The sequence below is a fragment of the Pollachius pollachius genome (genome assembly GCF_949987615.1).
Source record: "Pollachius pollachius genome assembly, chromosome: 2".
In the NCBI taxonomy this organism is placed as follows: domain Eukaryota; kingdom Metazoa; phylum Chordata; class Actinopteri; order Gadiformes; family Gadidae; genus Pollachius; species Pollachius pollachius.
The window spans coordinates 9591957-9615314 of record NC_136935.1 but is presented as its reverse complement, the minus strand read 5'-3'; the positions used below and the strand labels follow the sequence as shown (position 1 = coordinate 9615314).

The 23358-nt window shown below is 44.5% G+C and overlaps 1 protein-coding gene across 1 annotated transcript; it reads right to left on the bottom strand.

Moving 5' to 3' along the window:
* Positions 1–340: 340 nt before the first annotated feature.
* On the bottom strand, positions 341–23209 carry LOC307071030 (transmembrane protein 150A). Its single transcript, XM_079729882.1, has 8 exons — positions 22944–23209; positions 22331–22610; positions 17505–17552; positions 16743–16829; positions 14622–14689; positions 8528–8655; positions 5240–5417; positions 341–4693 (listed from the first exon to the last, which is right to left on the bottom strand). The coding sequence occupies exons 2-8, from the start codon at positions 22393–22395 to the stop codon at positions 4428–4430; spliced, it is 840 nt and encodes a 279-aa protein (XP_079586008.1). The 5' UTR covers positions 22396–22610; positions 22944–23209; the 3' UTR covers positions 341–4427.
* Between the last annotated feature and the right edge of the window lie 149 nt (positions 23210–23358).

Here is a 23358-nt window from a genome sequence, read left to right as displayed (position 1 = left end):
TGGATTCCACCTGCATAATATTTGACATACTCAAAAGACTATCAGGTTAAGCCAAGAAAAAGCAAATAGTGAATTTTCCCGACTGATGCAACTGTGTGTGCATTCATTACTCAATATTAGTGTGCCACCACAAGCCAGAATCCTTCTACAGTAATAACTGTTAAGTATAACAAATGAAAACATAACCCCAAAGCAGAGAATATCCCTTTTGAATTCTGAAATGTAGTGCAAACAAACCTTATGATCTCTAAATGGTGCTTTTCAAACCACTCATCTGTGGGCTTGATGGTTGTCTTAAAATAGCTCATGTGTTATCGAATTTACTTAAAAGAGACTTGACTCTGTAGGAAAAAAACGATTTTATTTAAGATACAAATAACAACAGCAATAGGTCACTTAGTGGAGATGTCTGTTTGTGTTCATTACTATAAACCAAACAATGTAATAACGATTCAAACTTATGTTTCAACAGTTTCTTGCTATTCAAATCATCTCCCCCCCCCGACATATGAATTATGATGCAACAGTTTCCATGCCAGGGCTTCCCACATGACATTGCTAGACAAATATGGGGTCCCACTGTTACAATTCTCTGATAAGAAACACTTGTTTTATCTATGGATCGTTTGTACTTAAACTGTGACTTAATCTTCCGTGATTGCTATAATTGGTGCTGAGAAGTCTTAAGCATTGGAGACATGTACACATCTCAAATCGCCCATATGGTAAAGGTGGAGGCACAGGTTGACTTTGATTGGAGTCCTGCTGCTGTTTTCCATATCAGTCATGTGCAAAGCCAGACTGGACAATCCTCTGCTTACATTTTATACATACAGTGTAGAACCAGACGTGCTTCTGCTATGGGCCGTAGGACAGGAAAGCAAAAGATTTGTCTCGTTAGATTGAGGGAAACCTGACGGCAGAGTTAATAGTCTTAAACCAAAAGCTGCAGATGTCTGTGGATGGTCAACAAACGCTGATTGTATGAACCACTCGCTCCACGTCAATGTGTGACCGTGGACCTGTTTACTTTGAACCTTTTCACTTTTCTTAAAACATTAAAGCTGGTGGATCAATGAACAATGTAAATAATTATCGACAATAAAGAACAATATTTTAAAGATAAATCTGTCAAAGTATTATTTTCTCTTTCTGAGTATACTGTAAAATATGAAATAAAAAGGATATGTAAAGCACAAGGTAAGATAATTGTACTTCTTAACTTTGCTTGCAGTTTTATTTGTTAAATATGAAGGCAAATTAACATTCATTGTTCTTTAACTGAAACAGAATAAACAATTTGAAATTCTTTGGTTTTAGTAAGGAAAGTAAGGCACATAGGGCTTCTCTTTTTTTGTTGCATTTCAGATAAAACTCTTGATTTGTTTAGATTTCACCAGATCTTAATTATTTTAACATAATTCTCCTGCCAATCCTAAATCAGCATCAGAGGCAGACTAGTACATACAGACATCAAAACACAGTTCTGTGTAACAAGCAAAGATCAAACCAGCACACACGGAATGTCCAAGGTGTATCAGAAACGACATTACACATCTACATCTATCCAAAAAGGTAAAACAAGCAATTAAACATCATGTAAAACAACAACAATAATACAATGAAACACATCCATTCCTGTCACATTCGCATTCCATTCAGATAGAAAAACAAATTGAAGTTGGAAAAAACGACAACAATACTAACAGATAAACAAAGAAACTTGAATTAGCTTCGAATCCTTGAATACAGCTAGTGACGTCAAATATCTTCCTGAGTGCAAAGGTCAAAGTTTAAAAGGTAGGCGAGTAAACAGAGAGAAAGAGCCCAGACTCTCCTGTTATAACGGCAGTCGAACGCGTACAAACATGTTTTATACAATAACAATATTAATAATAACTATAATGATAACATCAAGAGCAACATGAATCAACAATAATAAGCATTGGGTTTGCAACGTTTGAATGAAATGCCAGCAGGTAAATTCGATGCTTTTAAAAACACAAATCCATCACAACCCTGTCCGTGCGAGCACCTTGATAAACAGTCCAGAATCTTGATTCAGAGACTGAATCTCTGGTGTATATTTGCAAGAACGTTAAACGCTAAATCCTCTAATCATAAAAGGCAACGTCATACTTCAATGACGGTTGTAAAAAGACACGACATGGCGATTTAGACACATTCTGATTAAATGGCTTAACTTTAAACTTAAAACCCACTCAGTAACTGTAGTGAATTATCAAGGTTTAGCTCAAGGCTTACAATATCCCTTGACACTGAATGTGTAACTGTAATAAATGATCGTTTACAGTTCAAACATGACAAGTTCAAACTTTCTACATGTTAAAATATACAAACAAGAACTAGAACAAAAAACTTTCTGATCCGTCGACCATTTAACTAAAAAGCTGTAACAGAACCGCTTGTCTGCAAATGTTATTACATCTTTTTACATTTAGTAGTTTAGTTTTATATAACCACTACTAGGCTGGCCTTTTCAGTTTTTCTAACACTTTAGTGAAACTTACAACTCTGCATAGTATCCAGTTAAGTTCAGTCTGTCTGTGAGTTTTGTAAATCTAAACTGACATTTAGACGAGTACCAGCTCCACCGAAACAAAGTAAAAAATATAATTCTGTTTTGTAAAGATTTATTTTAAATATTCTGTCAAGTTATTTACAAATGTATTCAGGTGGTGGCTAAGCCCACGTGAAGATTCAAAAGATTAAACACTAATAAAACACGGCTTGCATATTGACTATTGGCATTCCAAGGGCAGGGGCCGATAAATTGTATTCCTGTATCCTCTCAAAACATTCTCAGAGAATGTGATGTTTTCCAAAAAAAATAAGTACCAACAAGGGCAACTGCGAATACACAAAAACAAAAATAAATATATTTGAAATGTAAATGCCTTTGTGTGTTGATAAAATCCTTCCTTGTAAGCCTGTCTGAGATTAAGGCACTGAAATGGTTCAAGGGATACCAGTCTTCGGACACCACACAGCATCCATGTAATGTATAATAATGGCCATGGTTTGTAATGCTCCTATTGCTAGAGGGGGGGAGGAACAACAGAGATAGTCATTTGGCACAAGCTCTCAGAACCGCGGACAGCGAATGTCTACCTTTACACCCACTTGGTTTGGCATAATAACTCTAGCTGGCGATAAAGAAAACAAAAATAAAAACGTCACGGTAAATGCTAGGATCTTATATAGTCTTTATGGTCGGCCGAGCTGGGATTTAGAAGAAGGACACCCACACACTCAAACACTGGTGATTTTCCTCTTGCTGGAGTCGGTTATGCCCACAATGTAACGCAATGGCTTGTAAACATGTCCCTACCTTCAGGTCTGCAGACCTCCTCCCTGTATCTCAGTATAAACTGGTATGAAAACACAACAGACGTTACAAAAATACTTTTCAGGAGGTCTGACTTGGTGGTTTGGTGTGGCATTGCTGAAAACAAAAAAATGTCAGATCATCACATCTATTCTCTTGCGTTCCCAAAATCATGAAGGCAAAAAGTCAAGTTTGAGTCATGTATTGAGTTTTGGTCGTCAGTACGTCGTCAGGCAGGGAGTGAAACGCAACTGTTGGACTTCAGCAGTGAGCCATTCCTCAAACTGTAGAATGATGACCGAACCCAGGCCTTTACTCAGGCCTGAAACCCAAAAGTCAAACAGAACTCAGCCAGATGTCAAACAGACCTCCTGCTTGACGTCAACTATCCAGCAAACTCATTATCTCAGCAGGGACTTCAGAGCCCAAGGCACAGGTTTTCGTGACTCTTACACACCAACAATATTTTTTTGTTGCCCTTCTCCTTTCAGTAGCATCTGTGTTAGAGGGACGGTGTAATACAGTTAGAACGGTTGTGTCCAGAGCTCTGGGGACTAGCAAGCTGTCTGGCAGCTGTCCTTAAAACCCGTCCGGTTAAGCTACAGAAGTCATCTAAACACATCTCACCATACCGTCACATATCTCAACAGCTTCAGTCGGTCACTCAAAACCAGAACAGACCAGCGCAAGGGCCCCTTAACGCAGGTTTGAGATAGAATTGTGATTGAAACAGGATTGAAGACGATACACTTCTATTTACTCTGGTTGGTTAGAAGAAGATAAAATGATAAATGAAAAAAAAAAGCCATGGAAAATAGTCAAAGAAGGCATTTCCGGTTCCTCAGTCAGCAGCGTGCAAATCAGGAGACTTGAGAGACGTCTAAATATCCAAGGTCTCAGTCGATGCATCAGGAGACCCCCTCCCTGGGGGGCGAGGCAGAGAAATCAGGGGGGTTCCATCAAACCCTAGTCCCCTTTCCTCCAATCACATCGCGTGTCTAGCGCTGGCCGTGACCTCTATCTTGCACATGGGCGTGGCAGAAAACAAACTAATTCATTTCAAAAGTAGGACTACAGACTACAGCATGGACATGTTTTCGTGCGGGTGAGGTTGGGGATGTGCATGGGGCAGTGGGCCCACCTGCAGGGCCTCCATCTTGTGCGCATGGCCCTCTGGCCCGAGGGCCCCTCCCCTGGCCAGCACAATCAGGGTCTCCCCGGACATGCCGGCGAACTCGAAGGCAAAGGTGCCATAGTAGAGCATGACGATGACGCAGAAGACCCACTCGAAGATGGCCGAGGCGTGCTGGAGGACGAAGCTTTCCTCCAGGAAGAACATGCCACCTGGGAGAGCGAGGTGAAGGAGGGTAACAGAGGACCTGAGAGCATCATCTTGTCCAACTTTTCCCTTAACCAGATTTCCATGTCTGGGATAAATCAAGTAACACATTTTTGACGCTGTCCCTTTGCGCCTACGGCGAAATCTAGAGATACTTAAAGCTCAACAACATGAATCGGATATGAATTTTTAAAGATACAGTATGCAAGGCTTGATCCACATTGGGGCAAAATGTCACCCTGCGTTAACTAGTGGCAAAAAATGCAAACCATTTAGTCAACACGACTTTTTGATTCCATATATCCCCATATTTTCTTCCACCTACTTTCCTGGTACGTCTATTAAAATGCACAATAGCCTAGAATGTTTGAAAATAAATTCGACCTACGTCAAAAAACGAATTCCCATCAGAAAACTATCCTCCCTCATTCCTCTTCCCCTCCTTTCCAACTACTCCTCCCTCCCCATCCCTTCTTTCTGAAGAAGCCTGGGTGATCTCGGATTGGTTGACAAGGGGGATCAGGGCGTCGTGCACGTCTTCAAGAGGATACTGAGCACCAGGGCGGTGAAGGCCAGCAGGGACATGGCGAGCCGGAGGTGGGCCACGCCGTACTCCCTCTGGGTCTTGGCCAGGCGGTAGGTCAGAGCCGTCTGCAGGCACACGAACAGCATGCTGGTGGGGAAGGCCATGCCCGCGCCCACATAATGGAGCACCTTGGCACTGTCCACCTGGGGAGGGGAGGAGGAGGGAGACGGAAGGGGAAGGAACAATGCTGGTCAGTGGTTAGGCTCGCCCCACGTCGAAAGGTTCCTGGGTATTTCCACAGTCTGACCTGGAGGCATCCTTGAGCAAGGCGCCCGAACAAACTACCTGTTCCTTAATGATAAAAAGCAACACTGAAATGTACTATTAAGCAGTTGCTTTAACCAAAAGTTACTTTGATCAGATCATTGCTAAAGATCCCTAAAGATGAACAACTGAAGAGGTAGAGATAGACACCCAGGCTATAAGGGATATAATGTGGTTCTGGTTCATAATGTGCACAAGACCTAACCACCTGTGGCCAGTAGGGGGCAGTGTCACACCGCTTTTCCTACAATGTCAACATTGGTTTGTTTACGTGTTTATCTTTACAGCGCTCTGGCCCTAGCCAGACATGCCAGACCATTTGAGCCAGGTCTGCACAAAATCTGTCTGACCATGAGGGCTGCCAGAGCAGCAGATCAAACAGTACAGGCAGATGCGCCTGGATCCAAGGTGACTTTGACCCTGCATTGAGAAAGTGTCAAGAGGAAATAATGACACTAAACACAAAGATACTGAACAGCAGACAAAAAGGGAAACCGAGTGAGAGCCAGAGCGAGCGAGGGAGAGCACGAGGAAGAGAGATCTCCTTGTTCTGCAGATCACCAAGTGATCTGAGACAATACACAAAAGAACCGCTCAGGAGCATGTGACCGCAGAGCTCCTTTGAGCCAAACGTACTGATCCGATAACAACCTGATACCAATCTCTCAGAGCGGTACAGACTGCAAAAAGCTAAAGAAAACCCCAAAAGTGGGCTGATTTGGGGTCAGGGGTGACAGAAATCACTTTACTTGGGCCCACCATTTAGTCCAAGCTGCTGATTAAAGACTATAGCCTGCTTTATGGTAATCAGGAGAAGGACTTTCAAATCCTGAAGCCAATAGGTACTGGGTTCGAGTCCACTGACCCTGCTGGTAGATTTTGAACAATCGAAATTAGTAACTGCTCCCATGTATTTACCAATTAAGAAATATCGACTTGAACACACACACACACACACACACAGACAAACACACACAGTACAATGGCTGCCTTTCTCTGTGCAGACTCACCGATTAGACTTAAAGTCCAAGTCAATGCTAGGATAATAGGATAATAGGGTTAGGATTGCTGGCTCAGAAGAAAGAAAAAACGTAAAGATAGCAATCTTTTGGTACTGTGCCTGCTATAGCAATCGTCCATTAAACCCTTCTTTCCAACTCCTCTGCGATCTCTCCTCCATGCAGCTCTGTCTCACAAGGAGGAGCCAAAGAGGCCGTCACAACCATAAACTGGGGTACATTTCAGTTTAAATGTCATTCCTCCAAATAGTGTATCCGGACCAGTGGTTGTGTGCCTGGCTAGCGTGATACCTAGCCTATACAAGCATGCCTCCTGCAGGCTTGTTTAAAACAATACAAGGGCGACCTGAAACATCCTGTCCTCACATTCCAAAAAACACAGTACAGAGGTCGTAGTTCTATCTAAATCTGCTAAAAATATCCATTATTAAGCACAGAGTCATGAGCACACCCACAGTTCACTCTAGTGCCCCCTTCATGTCTCTCCCCTCTGGGTTTGACCACAGCTGTTCGGTCGCCATCTTGCTGCCGAGCAAAATGTTTGCTTCAGACGCAGCTGTGCTCCGGCTCCAGCAGCACAGCGGCCCATCTGCCGTCCACAACCATAGCGGACGGGCTACTAGGCTGTTCAACTCCCAGTCCTAAAAAAGGTACTGGGCCCGATCCCCTGGGTCCGCTTCCTGACCAGTAGAACATCCTTGGTAAAGACGTACCAACACCTACCTGATCTTTTAAGACCGATATCTGAATTCACTCATTGAGATGCGTTCGATAAAAGTGTCGGCTTAGTGACTCGATAGTAACAAGCTCAAGTTCAAGAGTTCGGAGCCCAGCTGTGTCTGAAGCAGCTCTGTCTGCCAAAGAGTGTTTGCACACCCATTCTCGTTTTTGCAATGCTATACATTGCTAGTCATTGCCCCACTCTGGACAGGGCTGGTCTTTGTGTGTTTGTGTGTGTGTGTGTGCCGAGACCCTGCTCCTTTGGCCCAGCCTGCCCCAACACATGGCCTGGAGAAGGTGACTCACTCCCCTCTGTGTTTCCCGTAACCTCCCCGCCCCCTGATCCTCCAGAACTACACTACTATCCTCTGGTTCCTTCCCTCCTCCCCGCCTCTTTTCCCCCCGAAGAGGCTTCGTAGGAAGCCAGGGTGAGGGCAGAGGAGGTCACTGTTTACTCTCTCCTGTCTCGCCATCCCTGCATTTGGGGATTTGTCACGACCCAATTTAAAGTGTCATCCCTGGGTGGCTGGCTGCTCAGACAACATCCAGAGGATGAAGCCGTTGCCTGGGATTAACCGAGTCACATGGAGATATGACCCTCGATGGGGAATAGACAGTGAAATACAGTGGTTTGGATATACCAAGGCTTCGCAACTGTACATTTGTGTAGAGAGTTTGAAGCTTAAAGGTAATGTGCATAATGTAAAAAATACTTGTAGGGAGGATGAATGCATTGCAAAATGAAACAGATACATAACTTTGAAAAGCATGTTGTTATTTTAGGGAAACATCCCAATTAGCAATGCAACGGTTGTACCATCGTGCTCTACGAGAAAGAACAAAGCATGGTTATTTCTCTAAGAATTAAGATGATGTATTGCTACTCCCTATAAACCCTTCCCTCTCCTGAACACACACAAGACAACTCAGCAACCATCCCATGGTCCAAATATTTAACAGTGCAGGGACTTTTGCCCTGGACGAAGAAGAGCTACAGAGAATCCTTCTGTTTTAGTGTTTGACCTCTAAGTCTAAATGTCACACGACAGAGGATGAGGGTGGAGCTACGAAGGGGACAGAGTTCATCACCACAGCGTTCACTTCCAAGGGACAGCAGACTCCAGGTGCTTTTGTGCATGTGTGCGTGTGTTTGTGTGTGGAAAACAAAGGAAATTACAAGATAATTAGGAGAGGGGCAGTAATGGAGGCTTACAATCAACCCATTAAACAGGATGCCATTACATCAGTACCTGGAAGTTGCCGACAATGATGAGGCCGCCGGAGCAGATCCAGCCGGTGGACAGACTGGCCGTGTTGAGCAGAGAGTTCTGGTGCTTCTCTATGACATGGGCGTAGCGTAGCAGCACAATCGCCATCACTGTGAGAGACAGAGACAGAGAGAGAGAGAGAGAGGGGGAGAGAGAGAGAGAGAGAGAGAGAGAGAGAGATAGAGAGAGAGCGAGAGAGAGAGAGAGAGAGGGGGAGAGAGGAAGAGAGAGGGAGAAAGAGACAGAGAGAGAGAGTTAGACGAGAGATTGTTAGGCCTTTTTGACTATTTAAAGGTTTTATTCAAATGTGTATCTTATGTCACATTTTCAAACGTAAATGAAAATTTGAGTTTCCTGTGCGTAGTGCAAGGAAAGGAAATGCAATAACATATATTGAAAATGTTTAACACACATTATTTCATAAGATTCCTTACTCATAGTACCAAAACTACTAGTACAATTAGAATATATAATATATGTATAGTTGGTAATATAAAATATAGTTTATCAATATATCTTTGATTCCTGTGTAGCAATGCCAAGGATAATCGATGGTGTATAACATGTCTGGCCTTGAAACACACACCAAAAAAAAACAGGCCATTTAGAATTTCCTGGAAAGTTTTCTCCTCATGAAGAAGCGGGAATTTGAAGGAGGGAGGGAGGGAGGGAGGGAGGGAGGGAGGGAGGGAGGGAGGGAGGGGTGAGTTGTAGTAAGTGGGGGTCGGGGGATGTGTGTGTGAGTATGTTGTATATGTCACACAATAACGGGGTCTGCATAATGAACGCTGACAAGATCCCCCCCCCCCTCCAAAGAAAAAGAAAAGCGGGAAAGACTAAAGGAGCTCAGAGGTATGGAGCAGAAGGGGGGGGGGTTAGGGGCCTCCAGGCATCCAGGGGAGCCTGTGCTGCCAACATGGCATTATACTGCAAACTGCAGGGCAGGAAAGTTGTTTAAGGTAAAACAATGGCAGCCTTTGTCTGCTGCTCCTACTGCCGTGACCAGAGCTTTTAACTTTAGCCACTCCGTGGCTACCTTGGCACACTGCCTGGCGTCTCTGAACCTGGGTGAACCAGGATGAACCTGTCCACACTTAGAGCTGGACCCGTCAGACGCAGTTCACAAGACCTTTCTGGGCCCGACAGCTTATCTACACCCCTGGCATAATTGAAAACGTTCCAATGTCTGATAGCGTGTCGGCAGTGACCAGGAGCGTTGCTAGCAATCGAAAACATTCGGGGCTATAGCCCAGCAGTTAGACTCCTTTTAAAAGGGGGGTTCAGGGATTTCTCCCCCGAGAAAATTTGAAAATCGGGCTGATGAAATATGCAATTGTAACGTAGTTTGAGAAGGAAAGGAAAGAACAATCGTCATGTCTGACTCACGTCGGGGCAGGCCTACTAAGTAGGTTAATGTTAACGTTAAGGATAGGAAAGTGCACCACATACACCAGCAGCCAAAATGAGACATTAGAAAAGCCTGTAGCCAAATAAACACTGTCATGCGCCTACCCAATGAATTCAACCGGGTTGAAATCACTGCGGGTGCGTATGTGTCTGTGTTTGTGTGTCATTCTGTTCGAGCCTTCACAAGAGTTCAATGTTGTCATTAGCTGTTATGTCTTTCTGACCAATCGCAGTTCAAGGCCGACCTGGGCTGTACCACTTCGGGAGGGGGCGCTCAGTTGCTCACCTCTAGACTAAATCGAGTTGGATGCGATGTGTTGCGTGTGTAGAATGAGTGACAGGTTGTGGTTGCACGGCTCAGGCTACCGGATGGCGCTGTAAGGAACTTTTATAAATGCAATATTGTTATATATTGAATCACCCGATTACCACTCCACCTGTGTGTGCGTGTGTGTGTGTGTGTGTGTGTGTGTGTGTGTGTGTGTGTGTGTGTGTGTGTGTGTGTGTGTGTGTGTGTGTGTGTGTGTGTGTGTGTGTGTGTGTGGGTCAGTGTGTGTGTGTGTGTGTGTAAGCATGTGTGCAGGCGTTATTCGGTTGCCTGGTAACCTATGGTTTGGTAAGATTGCCTGGTAACCTACGGTTACTTATATTCATACTGGTTTAAATAATACATTTGATAGTATATCCCATCTTTGCTGAGCAAGAGTTTTGTTCGAAAGTTCAGTGATTGAAACAAATAAAAGCCCGGGCTGTTGAAGTTTTATGGTACCACTGTCATGCACCTACCCGATGTCAAGTGGACCGGGTTGAATTCACTGCGGGTCTCTCTTCTTATATCCATCTTACCAAAGATATTTTATCACTGTCCTTCTCAACGCTCTGATCTTGAATTTGCAACATTTTGCAACAAATTATTCAAAATCTGCCCATATATTGACACGTCAGAATTTTGCGGTTTTCACTGGCTACAATGTTGTATCTGTGGCTGCTGGTAACGCAACCACAAAGAAGAATACTCTACGGGGCTATTTTCATCATTATCATTTTTTTTCTTTTGACAGCACAGCGATCCGGGGCTATTCCCCAAAGATCCGGGGCTATAGCCTCGAATGCCCAGCTAACGACGGGCCTGGCAGTGACTGATTGAGATCGCTTTGATAGAGTTGGTGGCTCATGATGTTGACTCTGTGAATAGATTTAAAATGCTATGAAAGAGTTTTTTTAGAATACTGACTTGTTTTAGGTTCACAGCCATGGGTGTGAATGGGCCTTGCGTGCTGCATGTCAAAAGGCAAGAATCCTTTTCCCAGGGATAAGCAATCATTTTACGCAGTTATTTGTCACTCGCATGAAGATACAGCCTATTCGGAAAACACACTTTAATTTGTGCGGACAGAACAATGCTTCCCAGGGTGAGGAGGAAAACGATTTCAGCTATCTGTATTAGATTATGCCGTCCTTGTCTCCTCTCTGTCTGCAGAGCGAGCCTCTGGTTGCTATAACAGAGCTTGTCCTCATTACAAATGAACATCCAACAGTCTCGCTGGCCATTGGAAAATGAAAAGAAACTGCCTGATGTGGAACTGTTGATAACATTGGCAGTATAATCACAAGAATGCCCTTTCCCTTCGCACAACGCCTACACAAATTTATGTTTTCCTAGGAAACTGGGCTTGTAGGTCAATGGGGGCACAGCAAGACATCCCTCTGTCGGCTTTCTGAACTGAAAACCTAAAGACTGCAATAAGAGTTCAATTAATAACAATTTGAAGGACAATAACAACTGACAGAAACAGGCCAATCCCCTGCTGGTCCCCGACAGCTCACTTCCTGTTGGTCAAGCACTTTACTCTAAAAGACCAGGAAGGTCACGAGAGAGATGGCACAGAGCTGGCCCACTCGAGATGGTCACCATCGGCACACCAAGTCATATCCCTCTCTATGATCAAAATACAGACAAACATAAAAACTTGTTGCGCATTTGATACAAGCTTGATAATATACGCACTAAGAACAGAGGATAAGATAAGACGTCTTTTTTAGGTTGATGACAGCAGGAAGTACAAGTGAGTAGTTGTGAGAATTTAAAGATAATATATCTATCATTGTTACATGTCCCGTCATGTTTTCTGTTAAAATAGCTTGCTTTTCCCCAAGGGGATCTTTTTTAATCCAAACACATCACTGCTTCCTCTCACAGTGCGATGCAGATAGAGAAAAGATAAGTTGTCTTCACACTTGTGTGTAAAGTACAATACACAAATTGTGGTATTCAAGTGCATTCTAGTGTGCAGTTAGAGTGCATATGGGGCCAAGTTTACACTGAATCTGTAAGCTCAGTATTACAGTTGGCTGTCCAGTTAAAACTACAGTGAGCTGTGAATACTTAAGACATATCTTTTGATCCCAAAGTCTACCTGGAACCAGATTAGACTTAATGCACAACTCTTCAAAAAGTTTGTTTTTGAAAGATTAGGTTCATTTGTTTGTGTTATCCACATATGATAGCATAATATATATAGCATATGTATATATGTATACATATAAAAACAAAGCATTATATGTGCAACCGTGTAAACACACAGATTCTCAAATTGTCTTTTTCAAACCTATTCCGCAGTCTGCCTAAAAAACTTTTTTTAAAGTGGGACTCTGGTGTTTAGGCTAATTAACCTCTCAGAGTCGAGCTGACTAATCAGCAGCGTGTCAGTGAGAGACAGGCAGACAGGGTGCCTACAGAGGAGGGAACACCTGGTCTCAAGTCTGTTGATACACGCAAAGACACCCCCTCACCAATCCCCCCCCCCCCACCAATCCACCAGGGGCGTACGGACATCGATGAATGATTGACGTGATTAGTGATTAATGATCTTGACGATGCTGTTCTGAGGGGATCCCAAAGGGCCAGATGGAATCTGAACTCTAGACATGCACACATACACTTTGCAATCAAGTACTGGTAGATATATGCACAAGTGCGCACACACACACACACACACACACACACACACACACACACACATACACACACACACACACACACACACACACACACACACACACACACACACACACACACACACACACAACACACACACAAACACACACACACACACATACAGGTAAGTGAAGGCCAAGACAACTGGACAAACAGAGCGATGTCTATTACGTTAATGGACTCATACCTCCATCGTATTTATACAGCATACTGCACCATTTACTAGTTTTCACTGTCTCGTAAGTCCATTATTAAAGCATTTAATCGCTATAAGCGACGGCTGCTTGCTGCTCTATTAATGCGCACATGATAATAGGCTTGAAATTATCGGCCATCTGCAATACACTCCGACAATGCATCAGCAGAACAATGGAGAACAGAACAGAGTTGCCATTTCCTGTGCTATGTCTTTTTGACACGCAGGTCGACATACAAAAGTGGCCCCATCATGACACAGTCCTCGTCCCCTCCCTGTTTAATCTATTCTAGACAGACAAGACAAAAATAGATGACAGCGCAAGCACACACACACACACACATCACACACACACACACACACACACACACACACACACACACACACACACACACACACACACACACACACACACACACACACACACACACACACACACACACACACACACACACACACACACACACACACACTGCTGGGAGACATTCCCTGGTGCGGGGCCGGGTCGGGATGTTCAGAGTGCTGACCCACAACGCAGCCAGCAGCACCAGAGATCCATCATACTCTACATCCGCCCTATTTCAACTTAAACCACATTCACCAACGCTATGCACCGTGCGTGCGCCATTCGACCCAAGGAGGTAACCTTGGAGGTAAAGTATCGACAGGCCTGTTTGCACAGAGCAAATATCTCAGAGCGCGTTGAGGTGGTACACCGTAAAGGGGAATTTAGATTCTGTCTTTTTTTCTGCTCAACAGATCATGCAGGGTTTTTTCCTGGCTCTTCGAGATTTCTTCCAATCGATGAGGGCCTTGCCCGCTTTCCCCCAGAAAGTGTGGACTTCTTATTCTGACAAGCTGCTGCCTCCAGCGCAGTGGGCGGGCTGCACTATCTGTCGTGTTTGAATGAGTAAAGGCCATTCATCTGCGGTGTGCAGGGGATTTAATATAAAAAGGTCAGAGAGAATGTGTCAGACCCTGGGCTTATTCAGAGACATTGACTGAAAACCAGCAGTCAGCCAGCTTATAGACTTCAATGAAGGACTTATAACACAAATGTTAGCTGAGTCCTTAACAGAATACACTTTACTACATGAAGCATACATTTGGACGCAACATTTCAAAAACGATTTTGAGGTTTAAATTGAACTTAAACTAAATGTAGGCCAGACGAGGAAAATGAAAGTGGATTTCTACACCAGAACACTACTTGTGACGGAAATTTGAGGCCACATTTTCCACTGTCTGAAAAGGTGCGCAAACCAACATGAGTAACAAGGAAACTGAAGTATCTAAGCCAACCAACTAATTAAATTGGGAGAAAATAAACTTGTTGATGCAGTTTCTTGTGGAAACATTTACTTTCTTATGGAAACATTTGCTTTATAGAAGGAACAAAATATTCTCTCCTTTCCAAGTGTGTGTGTCTGTGTGTGTGGGGGGGGGGGTGTATTTGTGTGTGTGGGTGTGCCTACCCATGAAGGATCCAGTGCTGCAGATGAGGCTGAAGAATGAGCTCTCAGGAGGCAGAGTCCCACACTTACTATATGGAGAAAACAGCACACACACACATAACCACGAACAGACACACACACACACACACACACACATTGATGTTATTACATACCCATGCTATTTGAATTTGTGTTGTTACACATGATCATACTATTGTATTGTATATATTATTTTGCATAAAAAAGTGTTAGTGGAACACTCAAATCTGATGCCTCAACTCAACCTATTTTCTATCAAATGCAAACACAGAGAGGGGTACGGTTGATGTAAGGTGTGGACCCAAATGCGGTGCGGAAAGAAGGAATAGCAGCAGGCAGGGATGCGTTGTAAAAAAAAAAAAAAATTTACTCAAGTAATTAGCAAGCACAGTACAAAAACACTTTCCGTGAGAAAATAAAGTGGAGAAACAAGTCTTAAAGAAGCTCTTAACAATAAACCCGACCGAGAACCGTGTTCTCGCAGGCTTCAATAGAACCGACGTTTCTGAAGTTTCAGCAGGGAGGAAGAGGAGCAGAGGGAAATGAAGAGATAAGACAATTAAACACAGGAGCAGATGATCAGTTTGTGATAGTCCGGTAAGGGAACCACAGGGTGTGGCCGGAGCGGAGCGCCTGGCGGCCTCTGCAACCCCACTGAGTAACAGATAGGAGAAGACGGGACATGAGTGTGTGTGTGTGTGTGTGTGTGTGTGTGTGTGTGTGTGTGCGTGCGTGCGTGCGTGTGTGTGTCAGAGACCCTGGGGCATGTTCATTCTGCCATTAAAGCCAATCATCTTGTCAGCTGACTGCACCCCACCACCTTACAGCCTGAACACACAACTCACGCTATCATCAACCTACACTAGATTAGCTCCCGGTCTCTACGTCTAATCTTGCTTTGCTGACGAGAAGCCCCTTCTTCATCAGTGCCCTGCCTCTGCCAATAGGAAGAATGTATGTGTGCGGATATTCTGCGAATGTTCAGTCATACCGCAGGTATCTGCTGAGTATTGGAATCTGAGTTATATTTAGACCAAAATGTCCAGATGGTGAAACAACAGCGAATCTTGCAGAGTGGTACATAATATTAAAAAAACAAACCTGGTTTTGTGTAGGCTTGCAACTCTAGGAATGGCTGCATCTCAACGATAAAAAATAAGTTCTTCAAGAATGTAAGTCAGGACTTGGCTCTGCAGTGGGTACTTCCACACCATTGTACTCCTTTATATAAACCAGTCTTTGCCCTCTTCATGTTCAAAGCCCTGCAGTCCAAAAAGCTAAACAAACAAGCAGGAGACTCGGTTTCCTCCCAAGTGTAAGCCGACTCCACTTTTCTTGGGAATTTTCGCGCGGGTCCGTGTGTGTCTGTGTGTGCGCGAGTGCGAGTGTGAGTGTGCGTGTGTGTGTGTGCACGAGTGCGAGTGTATGTGTGTGTGTGCGTGTATATGTGTGTGTGTGTGTGTGTGTGGGGGGCAAGTGCAGACCCATGCTTTGCCTTTTCAGCCCCACTGCCACGGTGGCAGACAGGAAAGCTATTTTCATCGCATGTACGCCATGAGCACCAGCCCCTACGCGCGCGCACACACACACACACACACACACACACACACACACACACACAAATCATGTCCACACACACAGGAACTGGGTCCTTTAAACTCAAATCACTTTGTCACCAAGGTGGGGAGACAAATCCTGGGTAACAATGCCATCGCATTCCTCTATGTGTCGTTTTCCTGCTAAGAGCTCACGAGAGAGAGAAAGAGAGAGAGAGAGAGAGAGAGAGAGAGAGAGAGACAGAGAGAGAGAGAGAGAGACGGAGAGAGAGACGGAGAGAGAGACAGAGAGAGAGAGAGAGAGAGAGAGAGAGACGGAGAGAGAGAGAGAGAGGTATAGCGTGAAGCCGGAGAAAGCCAAGGAAAACAGAGAAAGCAAGACAAACACAGACAAACAGAAAGACACAGACAGACAGACAAACAGACAGTCACAGACAGACAGGGAGACAGACACAGACAGACAGACATTCACAGACAGACAGACAGACAGACAGACAGAGACAGAGAGACAGACAGCAGTAGTCTTGCTGGTGGCATTCCCCCAGACCTGATGAGGGGTACGTTGTCCAGAGTGCAGCACAGAGTCGGCCCCCTCTGCACATACAGCTCCTCCTCACATGACTGGTTGTATAACCTGGGGAAGTTCACACACACACACACACCCACACACACACACACACAGACGCATGCACGCGCACACACACACACACACACACACACACACACACACACACACACACACACACACACACACACACACACAAACACACAAATTAAAAAGCTATACTTCAGCCAAAGAACACAGATTTATTTAAATTCATTTATTTCGCTATTTCGGTTTGGTCCAAGGGAAATGGACAGATGAATTTTAACCTTTTGTTCCCATAATAATGTTGCATGGTGTCTATCTGCAGAGTTGCTTTTGTTCTCGGGTAAACTGCTGCCCTTGTCAAACGGTATCTCCAGTGGATCAGATCAACCCTGTATCGTTTCAAAACACCAGCCCGTATCCCCAGAGACTGGCTAGTTATCGATTTACAGAGCTTACACCAAAGACCCAAGGACAACAGAAATCTGCTTCTTAGGTCAGATAAAAAAGAGGGATCTCTTTTACTTATCCTCCGCTGTCACGTACTTAGCTATATATCTTGTCTCGAGAATGTACTGGCAAAGTTAGGATTAGGAAACTGCTTGGACCGAACAAGATAGGAAACGCGTCATGTGCATATTTTTATGTCAAGGGAACCAAATACAGAAGAGAGAGAGACAGGGAGAGAGAGAGAGAGAGAGAAAGAAGGATATTACCTACCAGTTTTCTACTGGGCAGACGTGTTGATTGTACAGAGCCATGGCATATCTGCAGGAGGAAAGGAGGAAATAAACTGATATTAGGGATAATGCATGATTATTTTGCTATATATATTGCATACTTTGTTATACTATCTGTTATATAATATCGGACAATAATAATGACCAAATGTAATTCTTAAGAACTCAAATCAGGCTAGTTTTATGGATTAAAACTAGCGTAATCTAGCTAATCTCAGAATGTACAGGATCTCCCTCATGACCCAGATGAACCATCAAAACGCTTATGTGATTGGTCTGAATATTGGCTGAATTTGGAAAATATGTTTTTAATCGGGGCATGAACTATGCATTTTTGAAGAACGACCAGGGGCGCAACAGAAACTACGTGCTTCCAGGTAGAAACACTCACTGAACCCTGACGACTTCAATGACCAACTCATGGTGATACTGAAACCCGATGCACCAGATAAGTAGCTTAACCACTTCCACCTAAGCCACAATAAACACCCCCAGATGTATGTATGGGAACAAAGATTGATATTGTTTAAATGCCAGGAAGAATGAGAGGGATATATAAAATAAATACATTATATTGTATAACTCCGGGAGAGAGGGATAGAAATGGAAAGAGGAGAATGAGAAAGAGAGGGGGAAAGGGGGAAAGAAAGGAGAGGTAGAGTGAGATGAATTCACTGTAGGCTACTTTACATGTACCCATTCCAACTCATGCTGCAATGAGCACCACAGGTCTCGACACAAGGATTTTGATGCTTGCATCATATGTTTTTAGTCAAACACAGAGAGACAGAGACGGTAGAGACAGAGAGAGACATACAAAAACAGAGAGAAAAAAGGTAGGGAGAAGGATGAGAAAGCAAAACAAAAAGAGATCCAGCCGGATAGAGATAGAGAAGTTACAAGACAGATAGGGAGGAAGACAGATGCTGTGTGTCCTGATACAGTGTGAGGTCAGCAACAGGCTAAGCAACAATTAGAAGCGTTACCATGGCGGGTAGCATCCCGGCCCGCATCGAACGGTGTGCACTGGTACATAAAATACATTACTCTCACATGACACACACACACACACACACACACACACACACACACACACACACACACACACACACACACACACACACACACACACACACACACACACACACACACACACACACACACACACACACACACAATGTATACAGACACACCAGCCCCTCGAGAGGTTCTGGAGAGAAGGAAGGAGGGGGGAAAGAAAGACATAATCCACCAATGGCCCCCGACGAATCAATGCCATCCCCCCGATGGCGGAGGACAAACATGCAACCGTACGTCAGCTGAGAGGCGGCTTCTGTTGTCAGCGGTAGGCAAACACGCCACCATCTGCCTCCAGACGCCGTGAGATCCACTAGGACCCGCAGGGCTGAGATGGTCGCAAAGCAAAAGCAGTGTTTCTATTACACTCCTCACACGGTGTACAACATGGCTATATCGGTCTGTGTGAAAACGGGAAATTGTGAAAGTGTGAATACTCAAATATGGAAGAACAGAGCACCGGAATGAATCTGCATTTATAATATTGATGGGCTTCCTCATATGGTCATTTTGTGAATTTTGTTAATGTACAATACAAGCCAGTGGTTGTGAACCTGTTCATACATAGTATCATTGGTTTTAAAAAAAAATCCGGAAGAATTTTTGTGTATTTTCAATTCAGCTCTCAAAGAAAAGCGCATTAAATCGTGGTCCATTCCCATTGTCATAAAAAGTTGCGATATTACAAAGGACTTCATTATGCTGCAATAAAATCAGCACTCTTGATGGAAAAATATAACTGATGCTGCCTCCACGGTAAGATAGGATAGGTGAACACCTAACCCCATCTTGGAAAAAGAAAAGATTGCAAAACTGGAAAGCCACGTTTGACCAAATAAAATGTATAAACACTTTACTTGTGGACCTCCCAACTGGTTTGAGGAGGGGCGGGGGGGTTGGGAAATGGGTAATTGAACGCTGTAACATGTATTACAACATGCCTACCAGATGGGTGTTCCTGGTTGTAGGGTGGAACCTCAGTGTGTGACGCCCCGTCGTTGAGAGTGGAACATGGCCTTGGGGGTAGAACACACGGCAGGATGCTGGGACTCAAGCCTGCCGTCCGCAGATCAAACGATTTGGATAACGCAAACGGACGTGGAATAAAGAAAAGGCCACCGACAGGAGATGGAGAGTAGATCGGAAAAAGACGTCAACCCGAGAAGGCTTTATTAAGGGAAGAGGTCTCGGCCCGCTGACCAGAAAACAGAACAAATGTTTCTTACTTGTCCCAAGGTCAACCCGGTAACATTTAAATAGAAACAGCCAGTACAGTTCAGGGTACTTCAATAATAAAGTGTAGTCTTTATTGCCCCAAAACAATTTTTGTACATGTCCCACGCTTGGGGAGAAACTAAATAATAATAGATTTGTTTATGTAGCTGGGCCTCTTCCAGGGCTGGGTGGGGCTGTTCTGAGATGTCCTGCCTGGCAGCAGTATATAAAGTGGAACAGGCCACATTTTCCCTTTTTAAGGATGAATTGCGGAGATCGTATACAGAGAGAGCGTTACTGTGGCAACCGCTCGGTTGCGCGAGTGTCCAGAAGCAGCAGCTGAACAGCTTGTCAACACAAAGCGTGGTGGGCGGCGTGCCGCGTGGAACTGCATGCTCGTTATGGGGCATGTGTATGTCACATCCTAGCAGTGACCTTCCTGATTGGCTGTGACCTGGCAACCATCGGTAGGAAGAGGAACCCATGGATGAGGAAGCTGAACTTAAACCGAGTCAGCGATCCAAATACTTCCAAACATCCATTTTGTTGGGTTGCAGAATGGAAATGCATGCCACTCTGCCAAGCTGCACAGGGCCAGGGAAGTCTCTAGTGTCTAGGGTGTTTAGCCCACCAGCTGATGGTACTGGGTTTGATCCCCAATGTCTGCCGCCTGTAGGCAACCTAGGGCCACCCCACTTTGTTTTGATTCAATTGAGGTTTGACACGGTTCTCATGTAATCGGCTCTATAGCAACGGACAGTAGTCAAACAAATGAGACATGACAACCAAGAGACTCACTGAAAACACAATGTCATAAAAGCAAAAATTGCTGATTGTACACCGTGCCCTGCATCAAAAAATGTAATCGCAAGTCGCTGGCAAGACGAAAAAATCCTCTGCTCCATGACGTAATAGTAAAAAGCATTGCCTTTGTAGTGGAAAAAATGAAGACAATGCGCAAACAGAATTGGACATGTTCGTCATCGGTGCAAGGAGCCTGGTATAGGTCTACACCCTCTGAGAAGACGCCACACCAGGCCCGGCCTAAATCTACTTTGGGCCCAAATCTAGAAGGTTAGGGGAAGGGTACATTCTGGTAACCACACTGTCAACCAACCCTGGTAATCACTCAACAGATTCCAACCAAGTGTGAGTTTACCAATAACACAACCAATCTCTGACACACATCTCAGGCCATTCCACAGACCGCAAAAAAAAGACCCCAAACTGAACTTGGACACAAAGCAACTCTTTCAAGGAGGTATATAGGTGTGAGGTGTGTGGGGGGGTCAGGACCTAAGCCTTTGACCCCCTTTTTGCGAGACCAGTTTCAACGATAATAAATATACATAGAAGCCAAACGGGCTCTGTTTCACCAATTGCTTCTGAAATCACAGAACTCCCTCCCATGCCCTTCCAGATACACTAAACCTAAACATTTATGTGCCCTGCCCACATGTTTATGTTTATTTATGTATACTTCTATAGTTATACACTTGCCAAAATAATAGACCTCTATAAGCATCTCTGCCGCCTTGTCTTCTGAATGCTCGCACACACACACACACACACACACACACACACACACACACACACACAGTGACTATCTGGAAACACTCTTGAGTCTAGTCCCTGGGGCTGTGCATACCTTCCCCTTAGATCATAGAGCAGGGAGCTAGGAAGAGGCTATAAGACCTCTGATTATGTCTCCCGTAATGAGCCTACAGTTTACGAGGACCCCTCCGTGATAGAAAAGGAGAGGTGCGATTATCACCATCTAGGTCAGGGGCTGTTGAAAGTTTTCATCTCGGCACCCAAAATACCATTCTGGTGTGTCTATAGGAGCCCACCACACACTCTCCAAACTCACACCAGAACCTTTAGGTTCCTGTCAGTTGTCATGCCGCTTCCTACTTCCAACTGGATTGTGACCCATATTGGGTCCGGCCCATAGTTTTAGAAATGCTGGTCTAGGTGCTGCTGCTGCTGCTGCTGCTGCAGCTGACCCATTTGCCACTGCAGGCCACCTTCCAGGAGGTTTTAAGATAAATACGAGTGCATCAAAAAGCTTCTGTTTTTAATCAGTACCAACACAATGTAATGGGTACCTGAGTACTCAAATCAATGTCCCAGGGGGAAAAAAACAGCACTGTGCGTACATGACTGAATAAACAACCCCCAGATCCTCTCCCGTTGGAAACTCTCCCATCCATATGTTGAAACTTATTTTTTTGGAGTGATGTGATTATGTATGTTCTGTAAACACTGCCTAGATCCAGGAGAGCTGTTCTACGTAGCAGTCCCTGTGTGTTATTGAACACCGCTAGAAGAAACCAGGGGAACGGGTGCAAACCAGTTAAACTTGCAAATGTGACAGCCAATGTGATCTATCATAACAAATCTTGGAGGAACGCAGATCTTTTACAGCATTCTGGCACAGACATAGCCAGAGAGACAAAGAGAGAGATAGACAGATATACATTTCCACACAAGCAGAGAAGAGGCGAGACTTACACAACCCATATCCCGGTGATGGTGAGGGCTGGGAGGCTCACAGGGAGGATCACCCAAAGAGACATCTCCAACAACCTCTGTAGTCACCCTCTGCTCCCGAAACACTCCTTTCCTCTTTCTCCTGGGCCAGCCAAGCGCTCGCTGCTCCAGTTCTAGCATTTAATTGCAGGCGGGTGACATCTGCGTTTCCATTCACTTTTATTTGCCAATTCAGATGAGGGCGGGAGTGACATCAAGACAGCAGAGCGACAAGCGATTATTTGCCCTGAGTGAACTGTGCCTAGTGGTGAGAGGGAACAAATTGGCATCGGTCACTAATCACCAGCGTCACCGATGATGACCATCTTCATCGTCACCATCATCACCACCATCATCATCATAACCAGGAGAAACAGCAAAAATAATACATTGAAATAGACTACAAACGCGCTATTACGCAATGCGCAGGGGTTCACATGGAGCTATCGAATCCATACATTTCATTAATATCGTAAATTTTCATTGCGTCTTAGATTTAAAGCGCCGCTGTGATTAACACTTACTGTAAAAGCAACACACATCCACATAAAAACCACGTAAAGGGGAAAACGAGGACTTCAGAATTGGTGCTTACCCGGTCTCTTTTGATGTGATCCACAAGTTGTTTTCCCCTGGATCTCTGAGACCTGAAACCTTTTGTCTGGCTCGCCTTCGCCTTGCTCAACACCTCTGGAAAACCAAATGGTCACCTTTACCCGGGACCGAAAGGAGCATGCGGCGAGATACCTGGTGGTCGACTATGATACGAGTCTTAGTTTCGTGTTGTTGGTACCAAGAAAGTAAGCAAAATCCATACGTTTGTAAGAATGTTTTCAATATCCGTGGGACTGATGTCTTAGTTTTTTCATACCATCTAAAGTCAAGCTGTTGCTTCGGTACATCACTATGTAGCCGCCAATAGAGCCAACTCCTCCTCTTTAAGAACGGGAGTGTGTTGGGTTTACTCATCCCTGCAATCTCTGGAGTTTACAATATGGAGTACGATAAAA